This window comes from Gymnoscopelus braueri, assembly GCF_963280865.1.
Source record: "Gymnoscopelus braueri genome assembly, chromosome: 3".
Lineage (NCBI taxonomy): Eukaryota > Metazoa > Chordata > Actinopteri > Myctophiformes > Myctophidae > Gymnoscopelus > Gymnoscopelus braueri.
This window is the reverse complement of record NC_137612.1, coordinates 5,593,208-5,619,447: the sequence shown is the minus strand read 5'-3', so window position 1 is coordinate 5,619,447 and position 26,240 is coordinate 5,593,208. Positions and strand designations below refer to the sequence as shown.

Sequence of the window (26,240 nt, the reverse complement as noted above, 5' to 3'; positions counted from 1 at the left end):
GATGTGGTTTTTAAATAGCAGCAACCCAACAAAAATATTGTGACATCAGCCTGATGCGAGTTACATGTACTGTACAGTATACTGTAGGCTTGAGGCCAAAAATAAATTGAGATGTGCGTACAAGCATCAGGTGTCACTTCCCTGTAGTCATTTTGAATACATTAACAATTCTACTGCATTGAATAAGCCAAGTGCTATAGCCCATGTTTTGTTATAGAGTAGTAAGAATACAGTGTCAAAAAAAGGCAACATTCTCCCAACATTTCTTTGTTTCATGTTTCCACACATGTATATTTTTAAACCTACACACAGCCTCATTCACAGCTATGTTGAAAGGATGTTGCCATAACAGGAGATGAGGCAGGAAGAGACAGAAATGAAAGCACAAGCAGGGGAAGCAGGGTTAGTTCATCAAGAGTTTCTCAGTTTATTCTCTGCATTTCACGTTCTCCTTCAGTGTATTCTAAAGAGAAGGAAGAAATTATACCAAAAAGATATCCAAACGTCAGCAACAGAGGGGAAGGGGGGGGTACTGTACACGTCTCCCAGTGGTGCCAGATATGTAACGTTATTAGCTCCAAGGAGATTTTTTTTTAGACATCGTTTTGGAAGAGAACATATTAAGACATACTGTACACACAAAAACAGATCAGTCAGGCAGGATCCACGGTTGAATGCTGAGAGGCAGGCAGTTTGGAGTCGATTTAAAATGCACTATAGCGTATTATTTACAGCTTTAAAAAGCACCCTTATACCACTCCCATGTTAATAATACAGACACAATACACATACAACACATAATACTTCAGCCAGGGGTAATGTGCCCTAAAGAGTTTGGTCACAGTAGCTTCTTGTAAAGCCCATATGAATCTACTTGCGGTACATAGAACTATTAGCAGAATGTACTCTGCTCTATATCTCTCAAGCTAGTCACATTTCTTTTCTCTTTTTTTTTCTTTTTTCAGCTTTTGAGCAAACCAACAGTGTTTACACCATTTTGTCACTTTACAAAGCATGGTTAAGACTAGTGCTGGATCTACTCTAAAAAAAACAAGACCAGGAGACCTGGTTCTGCCAGACCCAGAATGAAGTCCTAGTATGTAACACACCTACAAACCACTTTATAACTGAAAAGCATAAATCATTTTATAATTTTTGTGACATAATAATGATGTCATGAATAGTTCGTGACGAAAGGGGACGAAAGGGGGACAGACTTTTTTGGCTGGGGCCGGGGGACAAAGTGACCATGCCCATGTATGGAGAAAACAGATACAAAGCCTCAGACCCCTTGGGTCTGGCAAAAACTAAAAAGGTGACACCGTTATGACAATATTAGACACTTTCCCTTTTCAAAAGTCTTTGGCAGAGGAAAACAAAAAGCACAACATAAAAAAATAATAAAATGAATGCCAACACACGGCGAAGTCACTGACATGCATATTGTGATGAAAGCTGTTTTGTTTAAGCTTTGGATGGAACACGAGAGACACCATTACTGTGTGTGGCTCATGGATGGACGGATAGCGGAGAGGTCCAATTGTATAAAAATGAAAACGTATATTAAAAACGTAAGGATTTAGATAACAGGCATGACTCCAATGTGTATCATGCTTTTACACAAGACTTCACAATGTGGTGGTGGTAGCCCAACAGAAAATATATTCTATCATGCTCAGAACACGTGTTCAATGTCGCCATTCGTAAAAACGAAGATCAGATTTGAGAAACAAAATAACAAATCATATTTTCCTGCAGTCTGCATTCTCCGCAACAAAGCCTATGTGTTCCCAATTTGTTTTGGTTCTGAACCCACATCCTCCAAAATCAAAATATAGAATACACTATCACTACGATGTCTATAGATTAATCACCGACTTCTCTCGCATGGAGATGGATTCAATTGGCAAATACTATAGTCGTAGCTTACTACGACTGAGAGGTCCTCTAGACCTGTGTGCTGCTACACGAAAACTATCTGAAGACCAATATGTTAGTAATGTTGAGTATCGCTCTGCAGTGGTGGAAAGTAACTAAGTACATTTACTTAAGTACTGTACTTAAGTACAATTTTGAGGTATTTTTACTTTACTTGAGTATTTCCAATTTCCAATATTTTTTACTTCTACTCCACTACATCTCAGAGGAAAATATTGTACTTTTACTCCACTACAATTATTTGAAAACTTTAGTTACTAGTTACTTTGCAGATATAAATTATGATATTATAAAACATACATTAACCACTTTAGACCTATTTTATACACAGGCTATTTGAAAATAGCAGATCTACAAGCTCACAACGCGTCGCATCGCGACGCGTTGTGAGCTTGTAGATCGGCTATTTTCAAACATTTAGTACTTTTACTTTTGGTACTTTAAGTACATTTTTATGCCAATACTTTTGTACTTTTACTCAAGTACATTTTTTTATTCTGGAATTTTACTTGTAACAGAGTATTTTTATATTGCAGTATTGGTACTTTTACTTAAGTAAAGAATTTGAGTACTTTTTCCACCACTGTCGCTCTGACATTCGACATGAAAATATTCCAAAAAAAGATTCCGATCAAAAACTGACTCCAAGAATGCATTGCACATGTCCTCTGGGCAGACAACATAAATATAAAACATGAGATAATCGATGATTATTTTGACAGACGAGACACAACACAACATGACATAAAAAAAATAATAAAAAATAATCAAAAATAAAACATAAAATTATAATACTGTAGTAGGTAGGAAAAGTGCACAAGTCGTTTTCTCTCTTTTTTTGTTTTTCTTTTACATAAATGTATCATATCATAGCATTTAACTCTGTCTCCCAGCATTCTTTGAAACACATGCACTCTCACTCGCTCACTCACTTATCCGCACATATTCAAAGTATCTCACAAAGCAGACATACTGTAGGGCTGGGCGATATGGCAATATCATCTTGACATCATGATGTGACACTAGATATTGTGTGGGATATTGTATATCGGAATGCTGTAATATGGAATGTGTTGTCTTTTAACCCTTTAAGACCTGAGGCCGCGTCTAAAAAGTTTCTAAATCCTAAAAAAAAATCGGAAAAAAATATAAAAAAAAGAAAATTCACGATTTTTCAAAAATAGCAGATCTACAAGCTCGTAGCGCGGCACTCGGTGCCGCGCTATGAGCTTGTATATCTGCTATTTTTGAATAGCCTAAAGAAATCTAAAAGTGACACAGATGCGTTCCAGGTCTCAATGGGTTAAGGTTACATTACGTTAGTGATGTACGTTTCGGAACTTATCTGACGGTTCTAGCGGTTTTATTATTTGCCTTTACCCACTTAGTTATCATAAAGGCATCACTGATGGGTATTTATCAAAACAATCTCACTGTATGAATATTTTGTGAGAGCACCAAATCGATATCAAGGTATTTGGTCAAAAGTATATTAGATTTCGTCCATATCACCCAGCCCTAAGCAGACGTTTGTTTTTTCCCCCAAAATCCCCTTCAGTATTTTGTCACAGTTTTACGTCAAAAAATCTCCGACCTCTACTCCTCTCTGTACACATACAGCAAACTACACCGGCCCACCTCTTCTTATCATGGCTACTAAAGTCACTCTGATGGACCTCTTCTTATTGGAATGAATACCGTTTTTTTCTTTTTCTTCACCTCATGCCACAGCACAGTTTAAAGAATTACCACACGAGTCCTAATATATACGATATACTGTACCTACACCTCCAACTGGAGCAGAGGCTCCAATGGATGGTGTGTTAAAATAGGTCCGGAGCAGAGGGTAACGCAGTGAGTTCTCCAGAGCACTGGTTTCCAACCTTTTCAGGCCTCGACCCCCCCAAAATAATGATATTTGAAATGGGGACCCCCAAAATAATGATATTTGAAATGGGGACCCCCCAAAATAATGATATTTGAACTGGGGACCCCCACCCCCCCACCCTGACAATAACTAGTAGGAGTTGAAGGATTACATTTAGTTTGACTCGGTTCCACAGATAAATATAGTGAAAATAGCCGATCTACAAGCTCACAACGCCTCGCAACGCGAGGTGTTGTGAGCTTGTAGATCAGCTATTTTCAAAATGATCGGCTATTTTCAAATGTTTGACCAGTTTTTATATTATAGTTTGTTGATTAATTTTGATGCAGTAATGGTATTCTTTCATTTAATTTCTTTCTTCTTTAAAAATCTTCCTTAGTCCTTAAATTGTCACTTTACTGCCCCCCCAAAAATCATGTAGGGACCTACGGTCCTGGGACCGCCAGGGGGTCTAAACGCTTGGGCCTATTTAATCTTTCGTCTATTCGTTAAAGAGCTGGGAGGCCCCTGGCACAGAATATTTTCAAATGGGGTCCGTCCGCAGCCAAATACATATCAATTTGGGGGTCCCTGACATGAAAATGTTGAGAAACCACTACTCCAGAGAGGTGTCAGCGTCAAGAGCTAAAGGTAAAACCCGCAACCTCCCCAAAAAGGGTTTTACGACCACATTACTATAGGTTATTATAGGAGAGATGTGGCATTAGCGTAACTTGACCGAAACAAAGTTGTTTGCTGAGCGCGTGATGGAGCTAGCATAGCATGTAGCGACACCGCGTAATGGCAAAGCAGAAACGTATTAGTGGTTAAGAAGTATGAAGGAGGTGGTGGCTGTGTTGTCAATAAGAATTACAACAGGTCCGTTATGGGGTCTCGCTATGCCGAGACACGCCCCTACGTTGAGAAAGCGCTCCTCTCTCAAGAGCCTCTTAAACCCTATATACTTTGTTGACTGGGGGGGTTATACTTGGTCCCAGAGGCGTATAAGAGAGTTACGTCACTAGCATAGACTCCCATTGTAAGAATGGAATGCGGAAATCTCAATGAGGAAGTTCCAATGTTTGGAACTACAGCCCCATAGCATAGCGTGACACGACTCTCTCTTACACGGCTCTGCTTGGTCCCCTCCTTTCTTTTCCCTCTACACTCAAATCTCTTCATCCAAAATAGCAGATCTAAAAGCTCACGGCGCATCGAATGGCGACGACGCTGTGAGCTTGTAGATCTGCCATTTTTTGCAGAATGTTTGCCACCAGAATATAGGGTTAGGCCACCTAGCATTCATCTATAATCAACGCCCCCGCCCCCTACCTACCCCCCCCCCCCCCCCCCTAGCATTCATCTATGGTTAAGCAGATGAACTCCTGGATGCATTTCCTATACTGCTGTTCAGTGGGACTGCTGCTGTGGTATTGACCTGGTTGGCCCAGCGGCGCCTCCGCCTCGCGCATCTCCTCGTTCATCCTGGCCAGACGCAATCTGGAGGAGAGAGAGAGAGAGAGAGAGAGAGAGAGAGAGAGAGAGAGAGAGAGAGAGAGAGAGAGAGAGAGAGAGAGAAGAGAGAGAGAGAGATGGGAGAGAGAGAGAGAGAGAGAGAGAGAGAGAGAGAAAGAGAGAGAGAGATGGGGAATAGTACGTAAGGACTCAGTCGTAAAACTTTTTTTTAAAATATATATATTTTTTTATTCCGCGATTTTGTAACCCTTTTTCACCCGGTGCCAATTATCTAAGTGATCCTGGGCGCTACACTCCCCCCGCCAGCCTAGGGAACCCAGAGCCGAGCTCATGCCTCCTTCAATGCATGAGAGCCAACTGAGCTTCTTGTCACCTGACAGGGGGGAGTTTCCCCGGTAGGACGTAGTGCGTGGAAGGAACACGTTATTCCAACCAGTTCCCTTCCCCTCCATCAGGCGCCCCGGCTGTCATGGGGGAGGCGGTATAGCGACCAGGATTACTACATGTTTTTGTGAGGGTATTAACTACCCTAGGAGAAAAAAAAAGACTTGGCGTGAAAAACATTGAAGACCCCTGCACTAATAAAAAAAGGTTTTGCATTGATTCGCTGATATATATATATAGATATAAAATTATAATAATAAAAAAGATGATTTGAATAATCAAACAAAATTATCACTAAGAAAGTAATGGATAGTTACAGCCCTACTTTTCCAAGTCCTGGCCCATAAAGTCACGAGACGTGAACCATTCGTAACACAACCATGGTCTGTTAATGTCACTCTCCAAGTGTAATACGGATCCATTTCTACACCTTCGGAGTTAAATGGACACTGTGGATCTGGGCAGAAACCTCTTATCTCCATATTTTAAGTTTTTGTGTGTTTTTTTATTTTATTTTCGTAAATTAACGCCGTACTTGATCATACTACAGCGTCACACGAAAGCAGATCTACAAGCTCGAAACGTGTGGTTTTGCGCCGCGCTTCGAGCTTGCAGATCTGCTACTTTAGCATTTTTTTTTTTTGAATCCTGAAAGGTTTTTGGACATAATAAGGTTTCCATCCCCGACAGAGACGATGTACTGTTGCTATGTCCTGACATGGAGGTGAGCCCAACAGGCACTTACAGAGCAATCTGGGAACCCATCGCCAAATAAAAAGGAAAAACAGCGCCCCCCCTGCTGTTTTTTACTTATTCATTTGGCTCTGGGCGGAGCTGAATGGACGACCCCCATGCTCAGGGAAACCGGGGTTTTGGTCTGCCTTCAGCCTTTCACTTCCGGTGGTGCGACTATGTTTTCATTCCCACTAACAATATTTCTCCACCGAACACTAACACCATTTCTCCCAGAGAACATGGATCGTTTTGGTTATAAGCCCACTTGTTTCTACGATGAAAGAGCAATTTAAAATGTTGAAACTTTCCGTGGTTTTGTCGGCTTCGAGGGCGCTACTGTTAAATGAGTTTCGGTTTGTTTCCAGTGGGGAACGAACGGCACACACGTAAATCCCGCCCACTACATTTGATTGGGTAAAGCGCTGCCTGCTTGCTGATCTGATGGCACGCCCACTTGTTGCCAATGTGCACGGGTTGTCAACACGGCTACCGACAGATTCAAGCACAGAGCAGAATCTGTTCTTGAGAGATTACTTACAGAGTGACGATGTCTGCATTAGCAGCCTGCACGGCGATGCTCAGCGGGTCGTGACCCTGTTCATCCACCTCGCTCTGTGACGCTCCCCTCTTCAGGAACAAACACACTTGCCTACAAAACACCACGGATGGAGGGAGAGAGAGAAACATGGATACATTTTATACATTTGAAAACTTGTGACATGGGACATTCTGCATAATGAGGTACTTTTGCTTTTGGTACTTTGCAAGTATATTTTGATGCCACCTTTGTAGTTTTACTCAAGTAAATTCTTAATACCGATACCAGAATTGATACTTTTACTAACGTACCCAGTGTGTCCCAGGCAGGTGGCATGGTGCAGCGGGCCTCTCCCTCTCATGTCCCGCTGGTTCACGTCCGCTCCGTTCTGCAGCAGGAACTCACATGCGATCAGAGAGCCCTGCGGATGACATCATCAACCCATCATCAGTTTGGCTGTCCCCCCCCCCCTGGAGCCTTCGTCCTACTCCTCCTCCTGCCCCAACAAACCCCGCTGACAGGTGCGCTGCCCTCCCCCAGCCCGTAGATGTACTGTGACAAATATCACCCTCCTCGGCCGGCTTCCCTCCCCCGAGCGGCACAGGCCAAATGTGTTCGTATAGACCAGTGTTTCTCAAACGTCTTTGGGCCAGCGGATATTGGATGGGGGCGCTAAGGGACCTGGATATTGGGTGGGGACCCAATATCCACCCGTTTAACGCCATTGGCGGAGATCTGTCTTAAAAAAATAAATAAAAATGCTCTAATGCAAGTTAGGAATGATCCTAGGACCCTGAAAGAAGAAATGGACAGATGTGACATCACCCCAAAGAATGACACTCGCGTCCAGGGTTGCCAGATCTGCTTATTATAATTTCCCCGCAAGATTTTATTTGAAAATAGCCGATCTACAAGCTCACAACGCGTTGCATCGCGACGCGTTGTGAGCTGGCCCATAGTCGCTTCTTTTGGGCTGGTTTTCCTAGACCTGGTTGCTTGTTTCTCTCACAGAATCTGGCAACACTGCTCGCGTCCGCTCCTTCTTTACGAGTTTTAGAATAACCCTCCGCTCTCCTTTTTTTTGGTGAAAACGGCTGTTATACAACTGCCGACCGGGAACAAATGGCGGTACAATTTTTTTTCTCTCTGGCGGAGAGATCAGACCTCCCCCATCCCTCGGCCATGCTTTGTGTACGTGCACACGCACATCGCGGCTCCCGTGGCTCTGCAAAGATCATCAATATAAGGTAGAAAACCCTGGCAGAAGCTACATAATAATTAATTAATTAATTAATACCTGGCAGAAGGTGTTAAAAAACTAAAATATCATTTAAAAGTAGCTGTTGGTAGTCATGGCTGCCAGTTCCCACCTGATGTCATGTGGGAGTTCCAACTGCTCCAGACCGTGCTGAATAACCGCTAGCTTGCATAACGTCTTCAGACTAGGACTCAAGTCTAAGATGCAGGCCATTGGGCGCCTAGGCCTGCGTCGGCGGAAACTACGCCCTGCGCGTCTTACAAAGAGGATCAGATCTCCCACCATGCAACAGCAAATTAGAGACAAAGGGGGGCGTGTGTGTGTAAGGTTGAACCCCTTGGGCTCAACCTTCTTCCAGGAGAACGTCTCTGGACTGAACTTCCAGGTGGATTGCTTGCGGTTGCGTCCAACAAATATGTACAGCTCTCCATTGTAGGCAAAGGCTGAATGAAAGAAGTCTTCTTCTTGCCGAAACACGCCTTCTGCAAGAAGCTGTGCAGGCGTGCTCAGCCATAAATTGGTCTCTGTGTCAAACACTCTGATGTTGGTGTAGTATTGCTGGCCCTGCCGGCCCCCAAATACAAACATCTTTGTCCCGATGATGGTGGCAGAGTGACATTCTGAAACAGGTGGCGGTGTGCCTCTGGTGTGAACTAAAGCCCAGACCATCATGATGGCGTCCAACTTGTAGACGTCATTAGTGTATCCAGTCAACTCGGTGCATCCTCCATGGATATACATGACCTTCCCCAAGACACAAGTTGAGTGATTGTGCCTCTCCTCTGGAACAGTCCCAGAAAACCTTGGTTTGAACCATCTGTGAGTGTCGACATCAAATGCATGAAGCACGTTAGGATACCCTACCCAGATATAGACTATATATTCAATCAGCACAGCTGTGCCCCCGTGCCTGAGGGGAACCTCATGGGGGCCTTCTCCTCTTCCAGTTGTCACTTGGGGCAACTTCCTCCAGCATAAAGACACTGTGTTGAAAACGTGCACGTCAATCCAAGCCATGTCACAGGATACTAGAAAGGCGTACAGCTTGTGGCCCACTGCAACAGCAGCGTAAGCGGCAGCGTAAACATGAGGCCCTTCTTCTATATTAGGCCCTCCTTTCAGATGTGCAGTCCAGCGGAACATGTCTCAGACTGTAGATCAATATGGATTATGCAGTATGCTTCATAAAACAATATATATAGTCCTAAAGTGCCTGACTGTGTGAAATTATATTGCTTCAGTGGCACAAATGTCACTCAAAGTTTGCCAAATCCGTAAAGCCGATCATTTGGGTTGGCCAATCAAGGAAGCCGATGACTGTTGATCGTTCTCCTAATATGGCAAATTGAATCGCAGCAGACAGTCTGTTCAGCAGTGTTGATGAATGGGTTTCAGAGGACGTCGCTACGGTCAAATCTAAAATAGGGCTTAAAGCAGCCCTATGTAACTTTTTAACAACTACATAGCATATTATGTGCCACAAAATTATAAAGTTACATGTTTAAGCGATAACAATCATCCTTCCATAAATGTACAGACTCAGGGGGGTCCCTGCTATAGGGGCTTGACTGTATTACTATGCATAGGGGAGACAATGAGTAGAACTGCCAGTCAAAGCGAAGGCTGGCCAATCACAGCGCGTCCTCGCCGGACATGCTTGCAGAGACTCTTGGGTAATGAAGTCAAATACGTTGGCTGCCATGTTGTTTGTGTCCAAACTGCCCACTGATACCCCAAACCACATTAAATACATGTAAGTATTTAAAGAGGTGGTGCCATGGTTTTGCACTTTTTCTGTTTTTCATGTGTCTATGAGGTTGATAGAACTTCATTAAGTCCCCTGGTGGTGTTTTTATGGTGTTTTATGTCTTCTCTGACTATTTTGAGTTTCTACCTGGAGGCTGAAACCTTGTGGGTCAAACGTGCCAATAGAAAAACAGCACTTTAGTGACATAGTAAAAACATACCCTCCCCCTCATTATCATAACACAACAGGTGTGGGCATGAGGAGGAGGAGGGACTAGGACAGGTGGGTGGTGCTAAGGTGGTGGAGGAGGTGCTAAGGTGAGAACCAGGTATACTTAATGAACTGGAGGCGTGTCCACATAAAAACATAATTTTAACAATTTCTGTACACTTTTTTGAAAAAAGTCTTCCTCCTAGTATAACCATAATACCTGATGATTATGTTTTAGGGGGGGAAAAATCACTGAAAATCACGGCACCCCGTCTTTAATGTAGGGAGCACAGCTGTAAGCGTGTGTGTACTAGGGCTGTTAACTTTCCTCAGAAATGATATTCGAATATTGGTCTTAAAAATGTGCAGATATTCGAATATATTCGAATATTATTATTATAAAAAAATATATTCTTTTTATAAAAAAAACAAAAAACAGAAACAGTACAAAAAACAATGTATCGAGTGCTCGGATCCAATAAAACATATCTTTTGTTTGTTTTTATAACTTGAGACATGAGTTTTTTGTATTGTCCCTGTCAAATAAACATATAAAGAAAAAGTTTTTTCTAATATTCGAATATTAATTTTCATATTCGAATATACATATTTTCCCAATATTCGAATATCGAATATTCGTTTGACAGCCCTAGTGCGTACAGGTCACACTTCAGGTAGGAAACATTAAATAGTATTTCAGGGGTTCTCAAACTAGAGCTACAATGACTGTTTAGGCCATAAACAAGTCACAGCAAAGAATGAATGATTTTTGGTCTCCAAATACTTTTTTCCCCACAACCTTTCCGAAACGTTATAGCTCATGATTTTCCCAAACCCTTCCAGGCCTAGGGACCGCAATGACCAATTGAATAACTTCCTCACGGTTTTCATAGTATAAAAACACTCAGTGGTGGAAAGTAACTAAGTACATTTACTCAAGTACTGTACTTAAGTACAATTTTGAGGTATTTGTACTTTACTTGAGTATTTCCAATTTCCAATACTTTTACTTCTACTCCACTACATCTCAGAGGCAAATATTGTACTTTTACTCCACTACAATTATTTGAAAACTTCAGTTACTAGTTACTTTTCAGATATAAATTATGATATTATAAAACATACATTAACCACTTTAGCCCTGTTTTATACATAGGCTATTTGAAAATAGCAGATCTACAAGCTCACAACGCGTCGCACCGCGACGCGTTGTGAGCTTGTAGATCGGCTATTTTCAAATATTTAGTACTTTTACTTTTGGTACTTGAAGTACATTTTGATGCCAATACTTTTGTACTTTTACTCGAGTAAATTTTTTATTCTGGACTTTTACTTGTAACAGAGTATTTTTATACTGCAGTATTGGTACTTTTACTTAAGTAAAGAATTTGAGTACTTTTTCCACCACTGGGGACCGCAATGACCAATTGAATAACTTCCTCACGGTTTTCATAGTATATAAAAACACTCACCCCAATCACGGCCTGAATGAGGGCCGTCTTCCCCTCCTCGTCCTCACTGGCGGAGTGCACGTCGGCGCCGTGCGCCAGCGCCTCGGCCATCAGCGGCAGGTTGTGGAGGCGCGAGGAGCGGTAGAGGAGCGCCCCGGGGTGCATCTCCCTGGGGTCCTCGGGGTCCGAAGACGTCTCCTGCTCGATCTCCACCTCCACCTCGCCGCTGGAGGACTCCTCCGACTCCTCCTCTGGAAGCAACATGGGGGGAATGGACGGAGTTTAAGGACCATTAACCCTTTAAGACCTGAGGCGATTCTTTAAAAAAAATCAAAATCCTAACAGTTTTTTGAAAAAAATATAAAAAAATTTTTTTCACGATTTTTCAAAAATAGCAGATCTACAAGCTCATAGCGCGGCACTCGGTGCCGCGCTATGAGCTTGTAGATCTGCTATTTTTGAATAGCCAAAGAAATCTAAAGTGACACTGATGCGTTCCAGGTATTAATGGGTTAAACTCCCTCCCAAACCACTGACAATATAGGGCTGTTAGGATTTAGCTGACGATTGATTCAGTCATACGAATGATTGCGATTAATTGTTTAATTGTGTTTTTGGCAATGAACCAATGTTACCAATACCAAGAAACATACAATGACAAAAGCTTATAAATACATTATGACAAATAACTTAAACAAAGCCAAATGGCAGACAATGACTGGTAACAATATTCAAAAATAAATAATGTACTATGGCCAACAGGCCATATGTAGAGTACTTAACACATTCCCTGCCAAGGATGTATATATTTACATCCTTAAAAAAAAAACATGTTTTCAGTGATTACGCCAGATGCTTTCACTGCCTGATGACGTCAGACCCGGATTTGACATTATTTAAAAAATAAAGGCTCATTTACTTCCTGTTTACTTCCTGAGGGAAAATCTCTCTCTCTCCGTTCCTCTTGCTTTACTGCAAAAACAAGCCTCATTGAAATGGCCACAGCTGTGCAATGGATTACGACGAGCGGATACATTTCTTACCCTATACTACGACCTGTGCGTGTAATGAGTCGATCTCCGTGGGTACGGCGGTCACGGAGAATATTCCATGACTTTTTAAAGGTACAGTAAAATCGCTCGTTTTGCTGGCAAGGGAACGAAAAACTATGTTTTAATCTCTGACATCTCTCTGCAAAAATAACTGTGATTAGCTCAAATAATTGCTGTCAGGCTTAGATTATGTGTAACTAGAAAAAGTGCTCCTCGGAGCACAGGTCAGGTACGTTGTTGTGGCCTCCTGGTGGCGCTATAACAGGCCAATGTGAAAAGGGTGCCATTTATTCTTAGGTCGTTCACGGCAATCGGACACTGCATTCATGATTTGAGGCATTTTGTTCCAAAAATGTGTTTTGCTATATTAGACCTGCTGGTGGCGCTATAACAGGCCAATGTGAAAAAGGGTGGCATTTCTTCCGTGGCCTAGTGGGAATGTGTTTCTGTAATTTCACGGAAATCGCAAGCTGCGTTCATGATTTGAGGCATTTTGTTCAAAACGGACCAATCCTGCAAATATTGGAAGCGAACCTTAGCCAATGAGGATGGAATATGGGAAATCGGACAGATCCGTGTTGATCACATGACTGTAGAGATACTGTGTACCGATTTGCATGACGTTTGGATAAAATCTGTAGGAGTAATGTAAAAAAAATGGGTTTTGCACAAATCGGCCTCCAGGTGGCGCTATAACAGGCCCATGTGAAAAATTTGAGGCAGAGGTTCTGAATTGGCATCCAGGGAGTGTGTGTGCACAGTTTCGCAGCGACCGGGCCAACAGTGCCAGAGATTAGCTGCTAACACACGGACAGGACACACACACACACACACACGGACGGGCGGACGGATGGAGGGTAAAACATACTCTCTCGCCATGCCACTCACCCTCCTCCGTGACGCTGTCCACCACCGCCCCGAACACCAGGATGTCTGTGCTGCCGTCGGTGCTTCCTCCCAGGCCGCTGTCGCTGCTGAGACCTGCGGGGCCAAGCCACGCCCAAGCCACGGACACGTTAATCACCACACTGCACATACTGCATTCACCTTATTCTTGGCCTCTCTCCAGGGCAGGCGCCATTGCCCCCTGCAGGGCGGCGACATTGAGTTTTTCTCTGTGTGCTATAGCTGCTTCAGTCAATATCTGTCCACTTCCTCCCAAGTAGCAAGGAAACTACATTTAAGGAAAGGTCGCCGACGTCATTTTCTCTATCCAGCAATTCCAGCCGGCAGATTCGTCGCACTGGGTGGCAAAATGCAGCCAGGACTTCGATGGAATACAGATTAACCAGTCTAGGGGTACGTGTAGGTACTACAGGGGTACGTGAGAGACAGTGGAGAATGTATTTATTATTATTATACGTTATGTTTGATCATAAAACACTGACAAACTGACAAGCTTTGTGTGAGCCTGCTGATTTGTAAAGCGTTCAACCGAATTAAAGGAGTAGTTCACCCCAAAAAATACTTATTTTTCAAAATGATTGGCTTAGGAATGCGACAAAAAAATCTGAATCAAAAACCTGACTCGTACAACTGCATTGTAGTGTGACTTACTGCGAGGACCGGCGCTGTTGTCGAAGTAGGAAAAGAGGGAGTCCAACTCATCAGGGCAGAACAGAGAGTCCCGACGAATCTTTGCCGCTGCCGCTGCTGCAGCTGTAGAGAGAGGGAGGGGTTTAGTTCATTCCGGGATCGCACTTGTGTCATTTTAGATTTGAGCCATAACCATTATTTCATACTCTGGCTATTCAAAAATAGCAGATATACAAGCTCATAGCGCGGCACAGGGTGCCGCGCTATGAGCTTGTAGATCTGATATTTTTGAAAAATCGGGAAAAGTCTGTGTAAATCTTTGAATACATATATTTTTTTAAACAAAACGTTTAACTCAAATCTTTGCCTCTGGGGGTCCCTGGAACAACATATTTTGATGGGGATCATCGGACAAAAACATATAATTTTGGGGGTCCTTGACAAGAAAAAGTTTGAGCACCATTGATATTATAGCAACATAAGTTTTTCAGAAAACAGTTTTAGAAAACATTTTGTAGAATCGGAACCTCAGGCCTTAATGGGTTAACCCATTTAGACCTGGAACGCATCTGTGTCACTTTAGAATTCTTTAGCTATTAAAAAATAGCAGATATACAAGCTCATAGCGCGGCACCGAGTGCCGCGCTATGAGCTTGTAGATCTGCTATTTTTGAAAAATCGTGAAAAAATATTTTTTACATTATTTTTGAAAAACTGTTAGGATTTAGATTTTTTTTAAAGAATCGCCTCAGGTCTTAAAGGGTTAAAGTAAAAGGGTTTCTACCGTATGGTGAAAAAAAAACGAATTCTGACCTGCCGACAGGTTTGCAGGTGACGCGCTGCCAGGCTCGTAGCGTTGGTATTTCCTGCGCGCTTTGTTGGGCACCCGGAGGGAGTTGCTGTGTCGCTGGCACTTCTTCACCGCCCAGGGGCGGGACTTCCTCGCGCCCTCCACCAATGCCTCGCTGCCGCACATCTTCTTGAGAAAGCGCTTCTCTACATATTTGGCCTTGATCCAGGCTTCTTTCTCTTGCCTGGAAGAAGAATGGGGGTATAACCACAAGCAACAGAAGTTTAAAGGGTCTACACCATGAAAATCACTTTTTTCTTGTTTTTTTGTATTTTTTGGGGTCCCCAGTGTCTCTTGTACCCCAAAAAATGTTTTTTTTTTTAATTCAGTCATTCCTTCTCATTTCATGGATTTCCAGAATGGGCGTGTCTGAACAGGCGATCTCAGAATGGCAATGTTTATGATGTCATAAACATTTTTGATGGCAAACCCAATGTTAAATGAAAAGTGCCCGAATCGCTCCGAAACTTTTTCTACCCCCCCTAAGTGGGGGTCTACGAACAAATACTTCAGGCTCGGATTTTGGCTCCGCCCCCCGGAAGTGGGTGAAACAGGCACCTCAAACACTTGGTGGAATTGTTCAAAAATGTTCAAAGTGTTTTTTTTTCGATTTTGTATTTTTCTTAGATGCTTCTTTTTATGCAGAATTCTTCCATTTTTTTTTTTTTTTTAAATATTTTTTTTTATTAACAGAATGTTTTATTAACAGAATTGCTCAGTAGCCCCCCCCTGCCCAAGAGGACGTTTTGGTATTGCAGCTGAAAGTGCTGTATAAGCCAGAGACAATTGACTTGGGATGAGTATATCTGAGTGATGATTTAGGCTCAAACCTTTTGAAAAAGGTTTGAGGGACATACACCATATGATATTAAATATCAAATATTTTTTTTAAATTCATGGTGTAGCTCCTTTAAATAGTTTCTATACATCTATTTATTTATTTTTTCAAAATGCCTCGCTTTGCGCCACGTTTCGAGCTTGTAGATCTGCTACTTTTGATGCTTTTGTGTGACGCTGCAGTACGATCAAGTAGGGCAGGGGTCTTCAACAGGGGGTCCGGGGGACCCCTAGGGGGTCCTCAGAGTTACTACAGGGGGGCCGCCAAATCTTTGTGTGATTGGATTTTTTTTTTTTTTACATTAACCACTTGAGCCATATTATCCCTATTCTGAAGAGAACTTAAGCCAAAAATAGCCGATTGGCTTGTAGATCGAGCTTGTAGATCGGCTAGATCGGCTAGATGTGAGCATGTAGATCATATCTACAGTATGAAAATACAATTTATACAGTATGTAGTGGAGGTCCCTGCTTCATCTCTCTTTCAGCTAGAGGGTCCTTGGGCTGAAAAACGTTGAAGACCCCTGAAGTAGGGCATTCATTTAGGGAAAAAAACACAAACAGTTTGAATATTGGAGATAAGAGGTTTCTGCCTGACAGCAACGATATACTTTGTAGTATAATAGTAAATATTTTAGCATAGCGGAAAATCTTTGAAAGATGTGCCCAAAATGGGGGACATGCCAGGTGAGAATGTGATTAAAGGAATCGAACCTTGAACTGGATGGTCCTGCCTTCTTGACTCCCATCTCCTCACACGCTCCTTCATAGATCTGATTGATCACCGTGTTTCCCAGCTCACACATCAACTGGACGGTGGAAGAAGGGTGAGAGACACACACAGAGACACACACACACACACACACACACACACACACACACACACACACACACACACACACACACACACACACACACACACACACACACACACACACACACACACACACACACACACACACACACACACACACACACACACACCAAGGTTATTATAGTTAACTAAAACTAACTAAATAACTAAATACTTTTTCGCTAACTGAACTAAGTACAAACTACAATAAAAAAATAAACGATAACTAACTGAAACTGTATTCCTTGTTTACAAAACTAACTAAAACAAACAAACAAACAATTATAGACAAAATGCCCTTAGTTTTCGTTTGTGGATGGTTGGTGTTTCATCTCTGAAACTGAATACATTTTTAAATGCTATCTTTTGTTAAGTTTATATTACACAATACTTACCTTTTCAATCCTGCACCTGACAAATAACCCAAAGTATAAAAAAAACCTAAAACTAACACTAAAACTCGTCCACGACTAACAATAAAAACTAACTAAAACTATTAGCATTTTCTGAAAAATAAAAACTAACAAAAACTAGTAAATCTGCTAGCGGCTTTAAGACAACTGAGGCAATGGTTGGTGAAACCCACCTTGAGTAGTTCTGGCTCCCATGAGTCCAGTGTCAGCGAGCGCACCTTGGAGAAGTGAACACCAAGACTCCTGTAGAGAGACAACAACATGCAGGATACAACAGATCAGCATAGAGAAAGCAAAGTCTAGCATAGAGTTTTTTTTAACCGTTTAAACATTTACAAGCAACTTTACAGAAAAAAAAGCCCCATGTCGCTTATAATAAACAGACATGGCAACACTGCCATGCCGTGACCCTGCTTGACTGTGGCTTTGTACAGCAGTGCTGTTTACACTGGCCATTAAGCAGCTTAATGACTCCAGGTGAACCTGTCACTTCCCACCTGTCCCTTCCCCGCATAGTTACGCTCTCTCTCCGTCTCTCCGTCTCTCTCTCTCTCTCTGTAAGTCACACAGGTGTCATCAACCTCGTGCCAGCTGGCACAAAGTTAAACAATTTTCTGACCTGCTGTTCAGGTCTCTCTCTCTAGCTCATCCTCACGGCGGCTCTGCCGTGCTGCGCAGCAACCATACTAACTCTAGATGTGACTTTAAAGGGATAGTTCACCCAAAATATAACTCTTTTTCTATCGATTAGTCACCCCATGGAGACTTGAATTCATGGATGTTTTTTTTTTGTTTTTGTCGCATTCCTAAGCCAATAATTTGATAACCAGCGGACCGGTATAGGCAGCGGTTCCGGTAGGAGACACAAAGGAGACTCTTTGTGTCTCCGCTACCGACTAATCGATAGAAAAAAAGTCATTTTGGGGGTGAACTATCCCTTTAATGTGGTCACGTTACTTTGAGGAATATCTGAATTTTTCTTTCCTTGCAAACATATTTGATATATAAGTTAAAATATGGAGATAAAGAGGTTTCTGCCCGACGACGACAACAATAATATGCAATGACAAGGGGGAAAAAATCGCCCCTGAGCGTGCTGTTTACCTGTGGATCCCTGAGCACTCGATGCACAGCAGAATGCCCAGGTTGATGGAGGCCCAGCAGGGGGCCGTCTGTCCACAGTCACAGCACAGCTCGTTGCCCGGAAGGCCTTGGACCCTCTGGAGGAGGTTCTCCCCTCCTCCTCCTCCTCCTCCTCCCCCCCGCACACTCCTGCTGTCCCCTCGGTGCGTGTCCCCCCGGTGGTCCCGGGGTTCGCTGGCAGAGTCGATGCTGCTGGTGGAGGGCGAGGCTGTCCTGTCCAGACGCTATACGGAATTGAATTTTAGTTTTAGTTTGTAGTTTAGTCCATAAGTCCATAACCAGTGGTGGAAAGTAACTAAGTACATTTACTTAAGTACTGTACTTAAGTACAATTTTGAGGTATTTGTACTTTACTTGAGTATTTCCAATTTCCAATACTTTTACTTCTACTCCACTACATCTCAGAGGCAAATATTGTACTTTTACTCCACTACAATTATTTGAAAACTTTAGTTACTAGTTACTTTGCAGATATAAATTATGATATAATGAAACATACATTAACCACTTTAGACCTATTTTATACACAGGCTATTTGAAAATAGCAGATCTACAAGCTCACAACGCGTCGCATCGCGACGCGTTGTGAGCTTGTAGATCTGCTATTTTCAAATATTTAGTACTTTTACTTTTGGTACTTTAAGTAAATTTTTATGCCAATACTTTTGTACTTTTACTCAAGTACATTTTTTATTCTGGAATTTTACTTGTAACAGAGTATTTTTATATTGCAGTATTGGTACTTTTACTTAAGTAAAGAATTTGAGTACTTTTTCCACCACTGGTGGGTGGGTAATGGTGGGGGGGGGGGCGGATATTTGGGAGCAGGGGGAAAGCTGGAAGTAGTGGTGGGAAAGACTGTTCATTTCGGTGAACGAGCGATTTCGTTCACGTTCACGGCAATGATTCGTTCAAATGATTCGTTCGCGTTCTCGTTCAGTAGCGCTTCCGGTCCCGGCGGAGCGTACGCGCTACGCTAATCTCTCAAGAACAGATTCTGCTCTGCGTTGGAATATGTCGTGAAGGCTCGTCATAACGTGTACGCACTGGGCTACAAGTGGGCGTGCCTTCAGATCAGGAAGCAGGCCGCGCTTTACCCAATCAAATGTAGTGGGCGGGATTCACGTGTCCGTCGATCTTTCCCCCTCGAAACAAACCCAAACTAATTTAACAATAGCGTCCGCGGAGCAGACAAAACCACGGAAAGATATTCACATTTTAACTTACTCTTTCATCATAGAAACAAGTGGGCTTATAACCAAAACGATCCATGTTCTCTGGGAGAAGTGGTGTTAGTGTTCCGTGTAGAAATATTGTTAGTGGGAATGAAAAAATAGTGGCACCACCGGAAGTGAAAGCTGAAGGCAGACCAAAACCCCGGTTTCCTTTGCGCACGGGTGCTACGTCGCCATTGTCCCAGAGCCAAGTAAGATAGTACAAACAGCAGAGGGCGCTGTTTTTCATTCTTATTTGGTTCTGGGTTCCCAGATTGGCGCTACGCTAACTGCATGCAACTGTGTGCATCTGATCCCACTGACATGACTGCACAGTCTGCACAGAAACACAGCACTGTCATTCACGATCTAATGGCACCATCGTCTTTGTAATATAATGTGTAGAAGTAATAAATGACTGCAATATATAATGTTATGTAAAGTTATTTTTATTTGTCGATAATTATTTATAATAATAATAATTTTATACAAAGCAGCCCAAGTCAGTACACTCACATGACTATCGATTTCCAACCATGTCTTTAACTACTATTAACTTGAATGAATAGTAGCTGTAGCATACTATTTGCATCTTCTACTCAAACTAAAACGTGTTAATCTGTCCATTGTCTAGGACTATGCATATTTATTTATTTTGATACTTAAAGTTGTACAATGCAAAATCACAAATAACGATTTTTAGCAACCTCTGCTGGTCACTACCGTCACTGCATACAATTTCCCTAGTCCTCGATTACCCAGAATTCCATTCGTTTTCACCGGAAGCCGGAAGCGTTTCAAAAAGCGATCTTTTAATTGTTTTATACTATCTACGGATCGTTTCTCTTAGCCAGTGGAGCATTAGTTACCATGAGCTGTGCTTTCTTTTTCTGTTCTTTTTCGATCTCCCAATTCTACATTCTCTTAAAATCAGCGTGAGGTTCCTTTTTGTTAATAGCGCGGTAGTTCCTGGCCAAACAGGAAACCGTTGCGGTAGTTCCTGAGGACGTCGGCCACGACGTCATGACGTTGGCCAGGAACGTCATTTTCCCGGGAAAGTCCCCCCCGTACACGTTCAATAGAAAATATATAAATAAAAGGCTTCCGGGGGTGAAATTCACGGAGTGGGTGTTGTGAAACTTTTGCCACTCGCAAAAGATATACAATTTAACTTTAGTTTTGTTGAAAACGTTACCTAGTATTACTTTAAATGTGGTAACGCTATCTTTTGTCCAGGAACAACAGTAGGCTACCTTTTATTTCAATTCAAATAGCAATACGCATGCATGTCTATACTGGAAAACTCTACAGCACAGCTTTCTGTCTGTCTGATGGTCTGTGGGAGGAATAACAGCCCGCCCGTCGTGTGTGCGGTGTGCGGGGGAGGGGGAGGGGGGGCATGAACGAAATCGTGAACGTAACAGTTTCAAGAAGTGAACGTGTTCGTTCACGTTCACGTCAAAGAACTAGGTCTTATGAACGAATCGATCATGACCGACACATCACTAGACCCACACAAAATATGACCCAATGACCAATATGAAATTGCTGGTAAACGTACCGGTAAATGTATTTACACGATGTATTATATATTATATACTGTATGTATCACTGCAGAATTGTGGAATAAAAAAAATAATTAAATAAAAATAATTAAGAAACAATTCGAGGATATGACACAATAAAGTCCAGGACTTACATTTCCATTGTGGTCCTCATACACATAACAAATACATCTCATAACATGAAAGACATGAACAATGAACGATGTACAATAAAGAAATAAACTAATACAAAATGTGTATGTGTATGTGTATGTGTATGTGTATGTGTATGTGTATGTGTATGTGTATGTGTATGTGTATGTGTATGTGTATGTGTATGTGTATGTGTATGTGTATGTGTATGTGTATGTGTATGTGTACGTGTACGTGTACATGTGTGTACCTCTATGTAATAATTGTCAGAGATCTCTCTGTAGGCTGAGGCGATGCTAGCGTGGACGGCCTGGATCCAGGCCTGCCGGAGCTTCTCTGACTCAGCCTGCAGCATGCAGCTCCTGTAACAGGTGGGACACAATTTACAATTTAGGCATTTAGCAGACCCTCTTAATCCAGAGCGACTTAAGAGTAAGCAAGGACAACACAAGGTTATACATTAAATGCATAGAAATAGTAATCTAGGATATGTATCTATATCTATACATACACTATAGCCTAATACAAAGGTAACTGAACAACCCAAACCTCTACCAAAGAATAATTGTGCTTTAATAAATCTATATATCTTCAGTGACAGCACTGCTTCTGTGTTCTTGTGACATGGTGTGTCCTCCATTTGAACCTACTGAACCCAGATAACTTAAAGACTGAAGGTGAATTATCAATACCATTGAGTTCTTTGAGACAAAAGAGATCTTTGTTGTGTTTGTTGGTGTGTGTGTGTGTGTGTGTGTGTGTGTGTGTGTGTGTGTGTGTGTGTGTGTGTGTGTGTGTGTGTGTGTGTGTGTGTGTGTGTGTGTGTGTGTGTGTGTGTGTGTGTGTGTGTGTGTGTGTGTGCGTACAGTACAGTACAGTACACACAAGGTTCCACTACACACTCTATTCCACTGGACATCTGCTTATCGGAAGCTACACCTTTTACATGTTAAATCAGCATCCTTGGGCCTGTCGACCAAAACAAATCAATTTTTGTTAACTTCAAAGCATTAGGCAATAGGCACCTGGCAAGATAGAAATGTAAATCCATACAATTTTGCCCTAAAATCAAGTGATGTAAAGTAACTAATTGCATGTACTCAAGACCTGAAGCCGATTCTACAAATGTTTTCTAAATCCCAACAGTTTTCTGAAAAACATATGTTTCTATATCAGTGGTGCTCACACTTTTTCATGTCAAGGACCCCCAAAATTATATGTATTTGGCCGCTGACCCCCATCTCAAAATATGTTGTTCCAGGGACCCCCAGAAGCAAAGATTTGAGTTTAACATTTTCGCTTTAAAAGAATATATATATTCAAAATTTGCTCTCATTTTCACGATTTTTCAAAAATCTACAAGCTTGCAGATCTGCTATTTTTGAATAGCCAAAGAGTAAAATAATGCTTTTCAGCTCAAATCAAAAAATGACACAGATGCGTTCCAGGTCTTAATGGGTTAAGTACAATTTTGAGGTATTTTTTACTTTCTTCAGTATTTACAATTTTCAATACTTTTACTTCTACTCCCAATACATCTCAGAGGCAAATATTGTACTTTTTATATAACTCACTTGGTGGGCGAGACCACCTCGAAGCAGAACCTCCTCTCGTTGTCCTCACAGGGCTTCACGGAGCACAGCCTCAGGTCCTCCACCACCACCGTTAGAGAGTCCTGTCATTGGCAGAGAGAAGTGTCAATCAAAATGATAAGGTCATGAACTGGATTCCTAAAATTAGGCCTAATTGCAATGCTTCCTGTTGTCTATCGACAGTACAGTAAAAAAATAGCTTAAAGGAGTAGTTCACCCCCAAAAAAACTTATTTTCTATCAATTACACATCCCATGAAGCCATGAATTCATTGAGATCTTTTTCTTTTTGTCACATTCCTAAGCCAATCATTTGATGACAGGCGGAGTCTCCATTGAGTCTCCTGCTGAGTGATGACCCGGTCATCAAATTATTGGCTTAAGAATGCAACAAAAACCAAACAATCTCCATGAATTCAAGGCTTCGTGGGGTGTATGGTTGGTCTTTTTTTGGGGGGTGGGTGAAATACTCCTTTAAAGTATATTTATCCCCTTGTGTAATTACAACAAACATAACAAAGTCAACAGGCCGTACCTTAAGTTTCTTTTGGTAGACCAGTTGGCTGTTTTGTATGGAAAACCACCGCCTTGGGAGAGGACAGGTATAATGTTAGACACTAGACCTACAGTACACACTATATTAGCATTATAGTGAGATACACTACAAATAACTGCCTAGATCTTGCACACTGTTTGGATCATAGGCGATGTTCGCCTCTGCCAGCAGGGGGGGCAAAGGAAATATATGAACATGCAACATATATGTTTATCATATACTGTATGTGACATATTCGAAATTGTCCGCCTACATATATGTCTCTATACATGTATGTACAAATATATATCCATATATGTGGCATATATAAGCTATATATGAGACATATATTTCCTATATATCCACATATATGCACATTTATTAACCTGAATATGGCATATATGCAGCATATATTCTGCATATACTTGCCATATATTGGCAAAAAAATTACTACTGGTTTGGATATTGATGACAGCTTTGCTAAGACAATGGGAGCAAAGACCGTTCATATACATGTCATTTAATCAACAAAATAGTTATAATACTGGGCTGCAAAGGTAACAGGATGGGTGGGCACCAAGGAAGAGTGGGCACCTCAGTGTTAAATTGGATTTTTTCCCCAAAATGTAAAACGACAAAATATTTGGATAATGTTTTTAAATAAAGTAAAGTACACATGATTAGAACATGCTTAGACATTCGACAGTGAAGGTCTAATATTTCTACAATTGCTACAAAACCTGTAAATCCAGTCATTTTGGGGCATAAACAAGAAGTTGAAGGATTAAGTGTGATAATGATGTACCGTGCTTGGAAGTGTTTGGAATGTTTGGAAATGCCTTTTTTTTCTACACAAATCTTCTCTTCTGGTCTTTAATGTCGTTTGGTCATTTTAAGGTTTGTATAACTGCACTAAAGTCAGTAGAAGGACGGAATCTCACCTGTTCCAGGTCTTGAAGGCGTTGCTGGCCCTCTTAAAGAGGTAGCCCTCCATTACTACAGGCGCGTCCACATTGAACTCCACCTTGGTCTCATCATAGGAGAAATCCTGTAGGGCACGCAAGCACACACACACACACACACACACACACACACACACACACACACACACACACACACACACACACACACACACACACACACACACACACGATCATCGTTAACATATACAGCTAGAATCCCCTCACATAACCATAGGTCATCATGTATAACTAACAGTGGTGGAAAAGTACTCACATGTTTTAATTAAAGGGATAGTTCACCCCCAAAATGACTTCTTTTCTATCGATTAGTCACCTCAGAGACTTGAATTCATGGATATTCTTTGGTTTTTGACACATTCCTAAGCCAATAATTTGATGACCACCAGGCGCTTCCGGTATGAGACACAAAGAGTCTCCTTTGTGTCTCCTACCAGAACCGCTGGCTACCGGTCCGCTGGTCATCAAATTATTGGCTTAGGAATGCGACAAAAACAACAAAATATCCATGAATTCAAGTCTCCATGGGGTGACTAATCAATAGGAAAAAAGATTTTTGGGTGAACTATCCCTTTAAGTAAAAGTATCAATACTGCATTTTGTCAAAGAATAATTGTGCTTTAATAAATCTATAGCTTCAGTGACATGGTGTGTCCTCCATTTGAACCTACTGAACCCAGATAACTTAAAGGAGACTAAAGGTGAATTATCATCAATACGATTGAGTTCTTTGAGACAAAAGAGATCTTTGTTGTGTGTGATGGTGTGTGTGTGTGTGCTTACACACAAGGTTCCACTACACACTCTATTCCACTGGACATCTGCTTATCGGAAGCTACACCTTTTACATGTTAAATCAGCATCCTTGGGCCTTTCGACCAAAACAACTGCATTTTCTCATTCTTTTGTTAACTTCAAAGCGTGAGGCAATACGGCACCTGGCTAGATAGAAATGTAATCCAATCCATGCACGGTGCTACTGGCCAGTGAAGGGGAAAGCACACAGACGCTGATTTGAAGAGAGTGTGAGATTAAGTTTCACTATTGTTGTGTGGAAATCTTTGGTTTGAGGCAATGTACCACCTGGCATATGGGCCAAGCCGTGCACACGAACATAATACACATACACACACACGCACACACACACACGCACACACAGACAGACAGACACACACCTTCAGCCTGATCTCAGCGCACGCACATACACACACACACAGACGAAAGCACGCACACACTTCTGCTGTCAAATTCTCTCTGTCCACGTTGCATTATTCTGTCTCATTCTTTTTCTAATCCAGTAACTGAATGAAAAGACACACACCGTTTTCAATGAATTGAGTACAAAGGACCCCAATGGAAACAAGCCATATAGTGCTCTCTCGGGTTTAAAATCCTCTTAACAGACCTTGATTGATTGATTGATGTACTTTATTTAGTGAGACATGAGAAACAGTAGGCCTACATGGAAGTACAATTCACAATACAAGGTCTACTAAACTGGATAACTCATAAAAGCACTAAGCTTGTTTAAAATGAGTTCCCACGCACACAAATCATGATGACATATAAGAGACAGACAGATATACACTACTATACAGAACGTCAGCTTACAGGTTACTGGTATGAAACATAAGAAATATGTACCCAAAAAGAATCGGGGGGGGGGTTAGTGGGGGGGGGGGGGTGGGTTACTAGGTTAAGACTTTGACAGGGGCCAGTTTGGAATTGCAGCCTTGCATTGAACTGTACTTCCCTGTGCTTGTCTTTGCAAACTGTTAATAAAGTATTCAATCAATCAATCAATCAATCAATCAAAAACCAGCATCTTACTTTCTGACTAGTGTCAAGTCTTTCACAGACAACAGCAGGTCGTAGGCTCATGCAAAACACAACACTTGTACAAGGAGGTTACACACTTCAACGTCAAAACGACAC

At 41.8% G+C, this 26,240-nt stretch overlaps 1 protein-coding gene across 1 annotated transcript in view; it reads right to left on the bottom strand.

Moving 5' to 3' along the window:
• The window catches only part of LOC308083047 (arf-GAP with coiled-coil, ANK repeat and PH domain-containing protein 3-like), a 151,237-nt gene that overhangs the window by 7,317 nt on the left and 117,680 nt on the right, over positions 1 to 26,240 (bottom strand). The window contains exons 11-24 of the mRNA XM_080425159.1: positions 24,267 to 24,373; positions 23,326 to 23,377; positions 22,774 to 22,874; positions 21,450 to 21,561; positions 18,250 to 18,512; positions 17,319 to 17,388; positions 16,594 to 16,688; positions 15,006 to 15,226; positions 14,214 to 14,315; positions 13,545 to 13,637; positions 11,626 to 11,855; positions 7,250 to 7,359; positions 6,939 to 7,049; positions 5,244 to 5,305 (exon numbers count right to left, since the gene is read on the bottom strand). Coding sequence (XP_080281285.1) covers positions 5,244 to 5,305; positions 6,939 to 7,049; positions 7,250 to 7,359; positions 11,626 to 11,855; positions 13,545 to 13,637; positions 14,214 to 14,315; positions 15,006 to 15,226; positions 16,594 to 16,688; positions 17,319 to 17,388; positions 18,250 to 18,512; positions 21,450 to 21,561; positions 22,774 to 22,874; positions 23,326 to 23,377; positions 24,267 to 24,373 — 1,729 coding nt within the window. The remainder of the gene's footprint in view (positions 1 to 5,243; positions 5,306 to 6,938; positions 7,050 to 7,249; positions 7,360 to 11,625; positions 11,856 to 13,544; positions 13,638 to 14,213; positions 14,316 to 15,005; positions 15,227 to 16,593; positions 16,689 to 17,318; positions 17,389 to 18,249; positions 18,513 to 21,449; positions 21,562 to 22,773; positions 22,875 to 23,325; positions 23,378 to 24,266; positions 24,374 to 26,240) is intronic.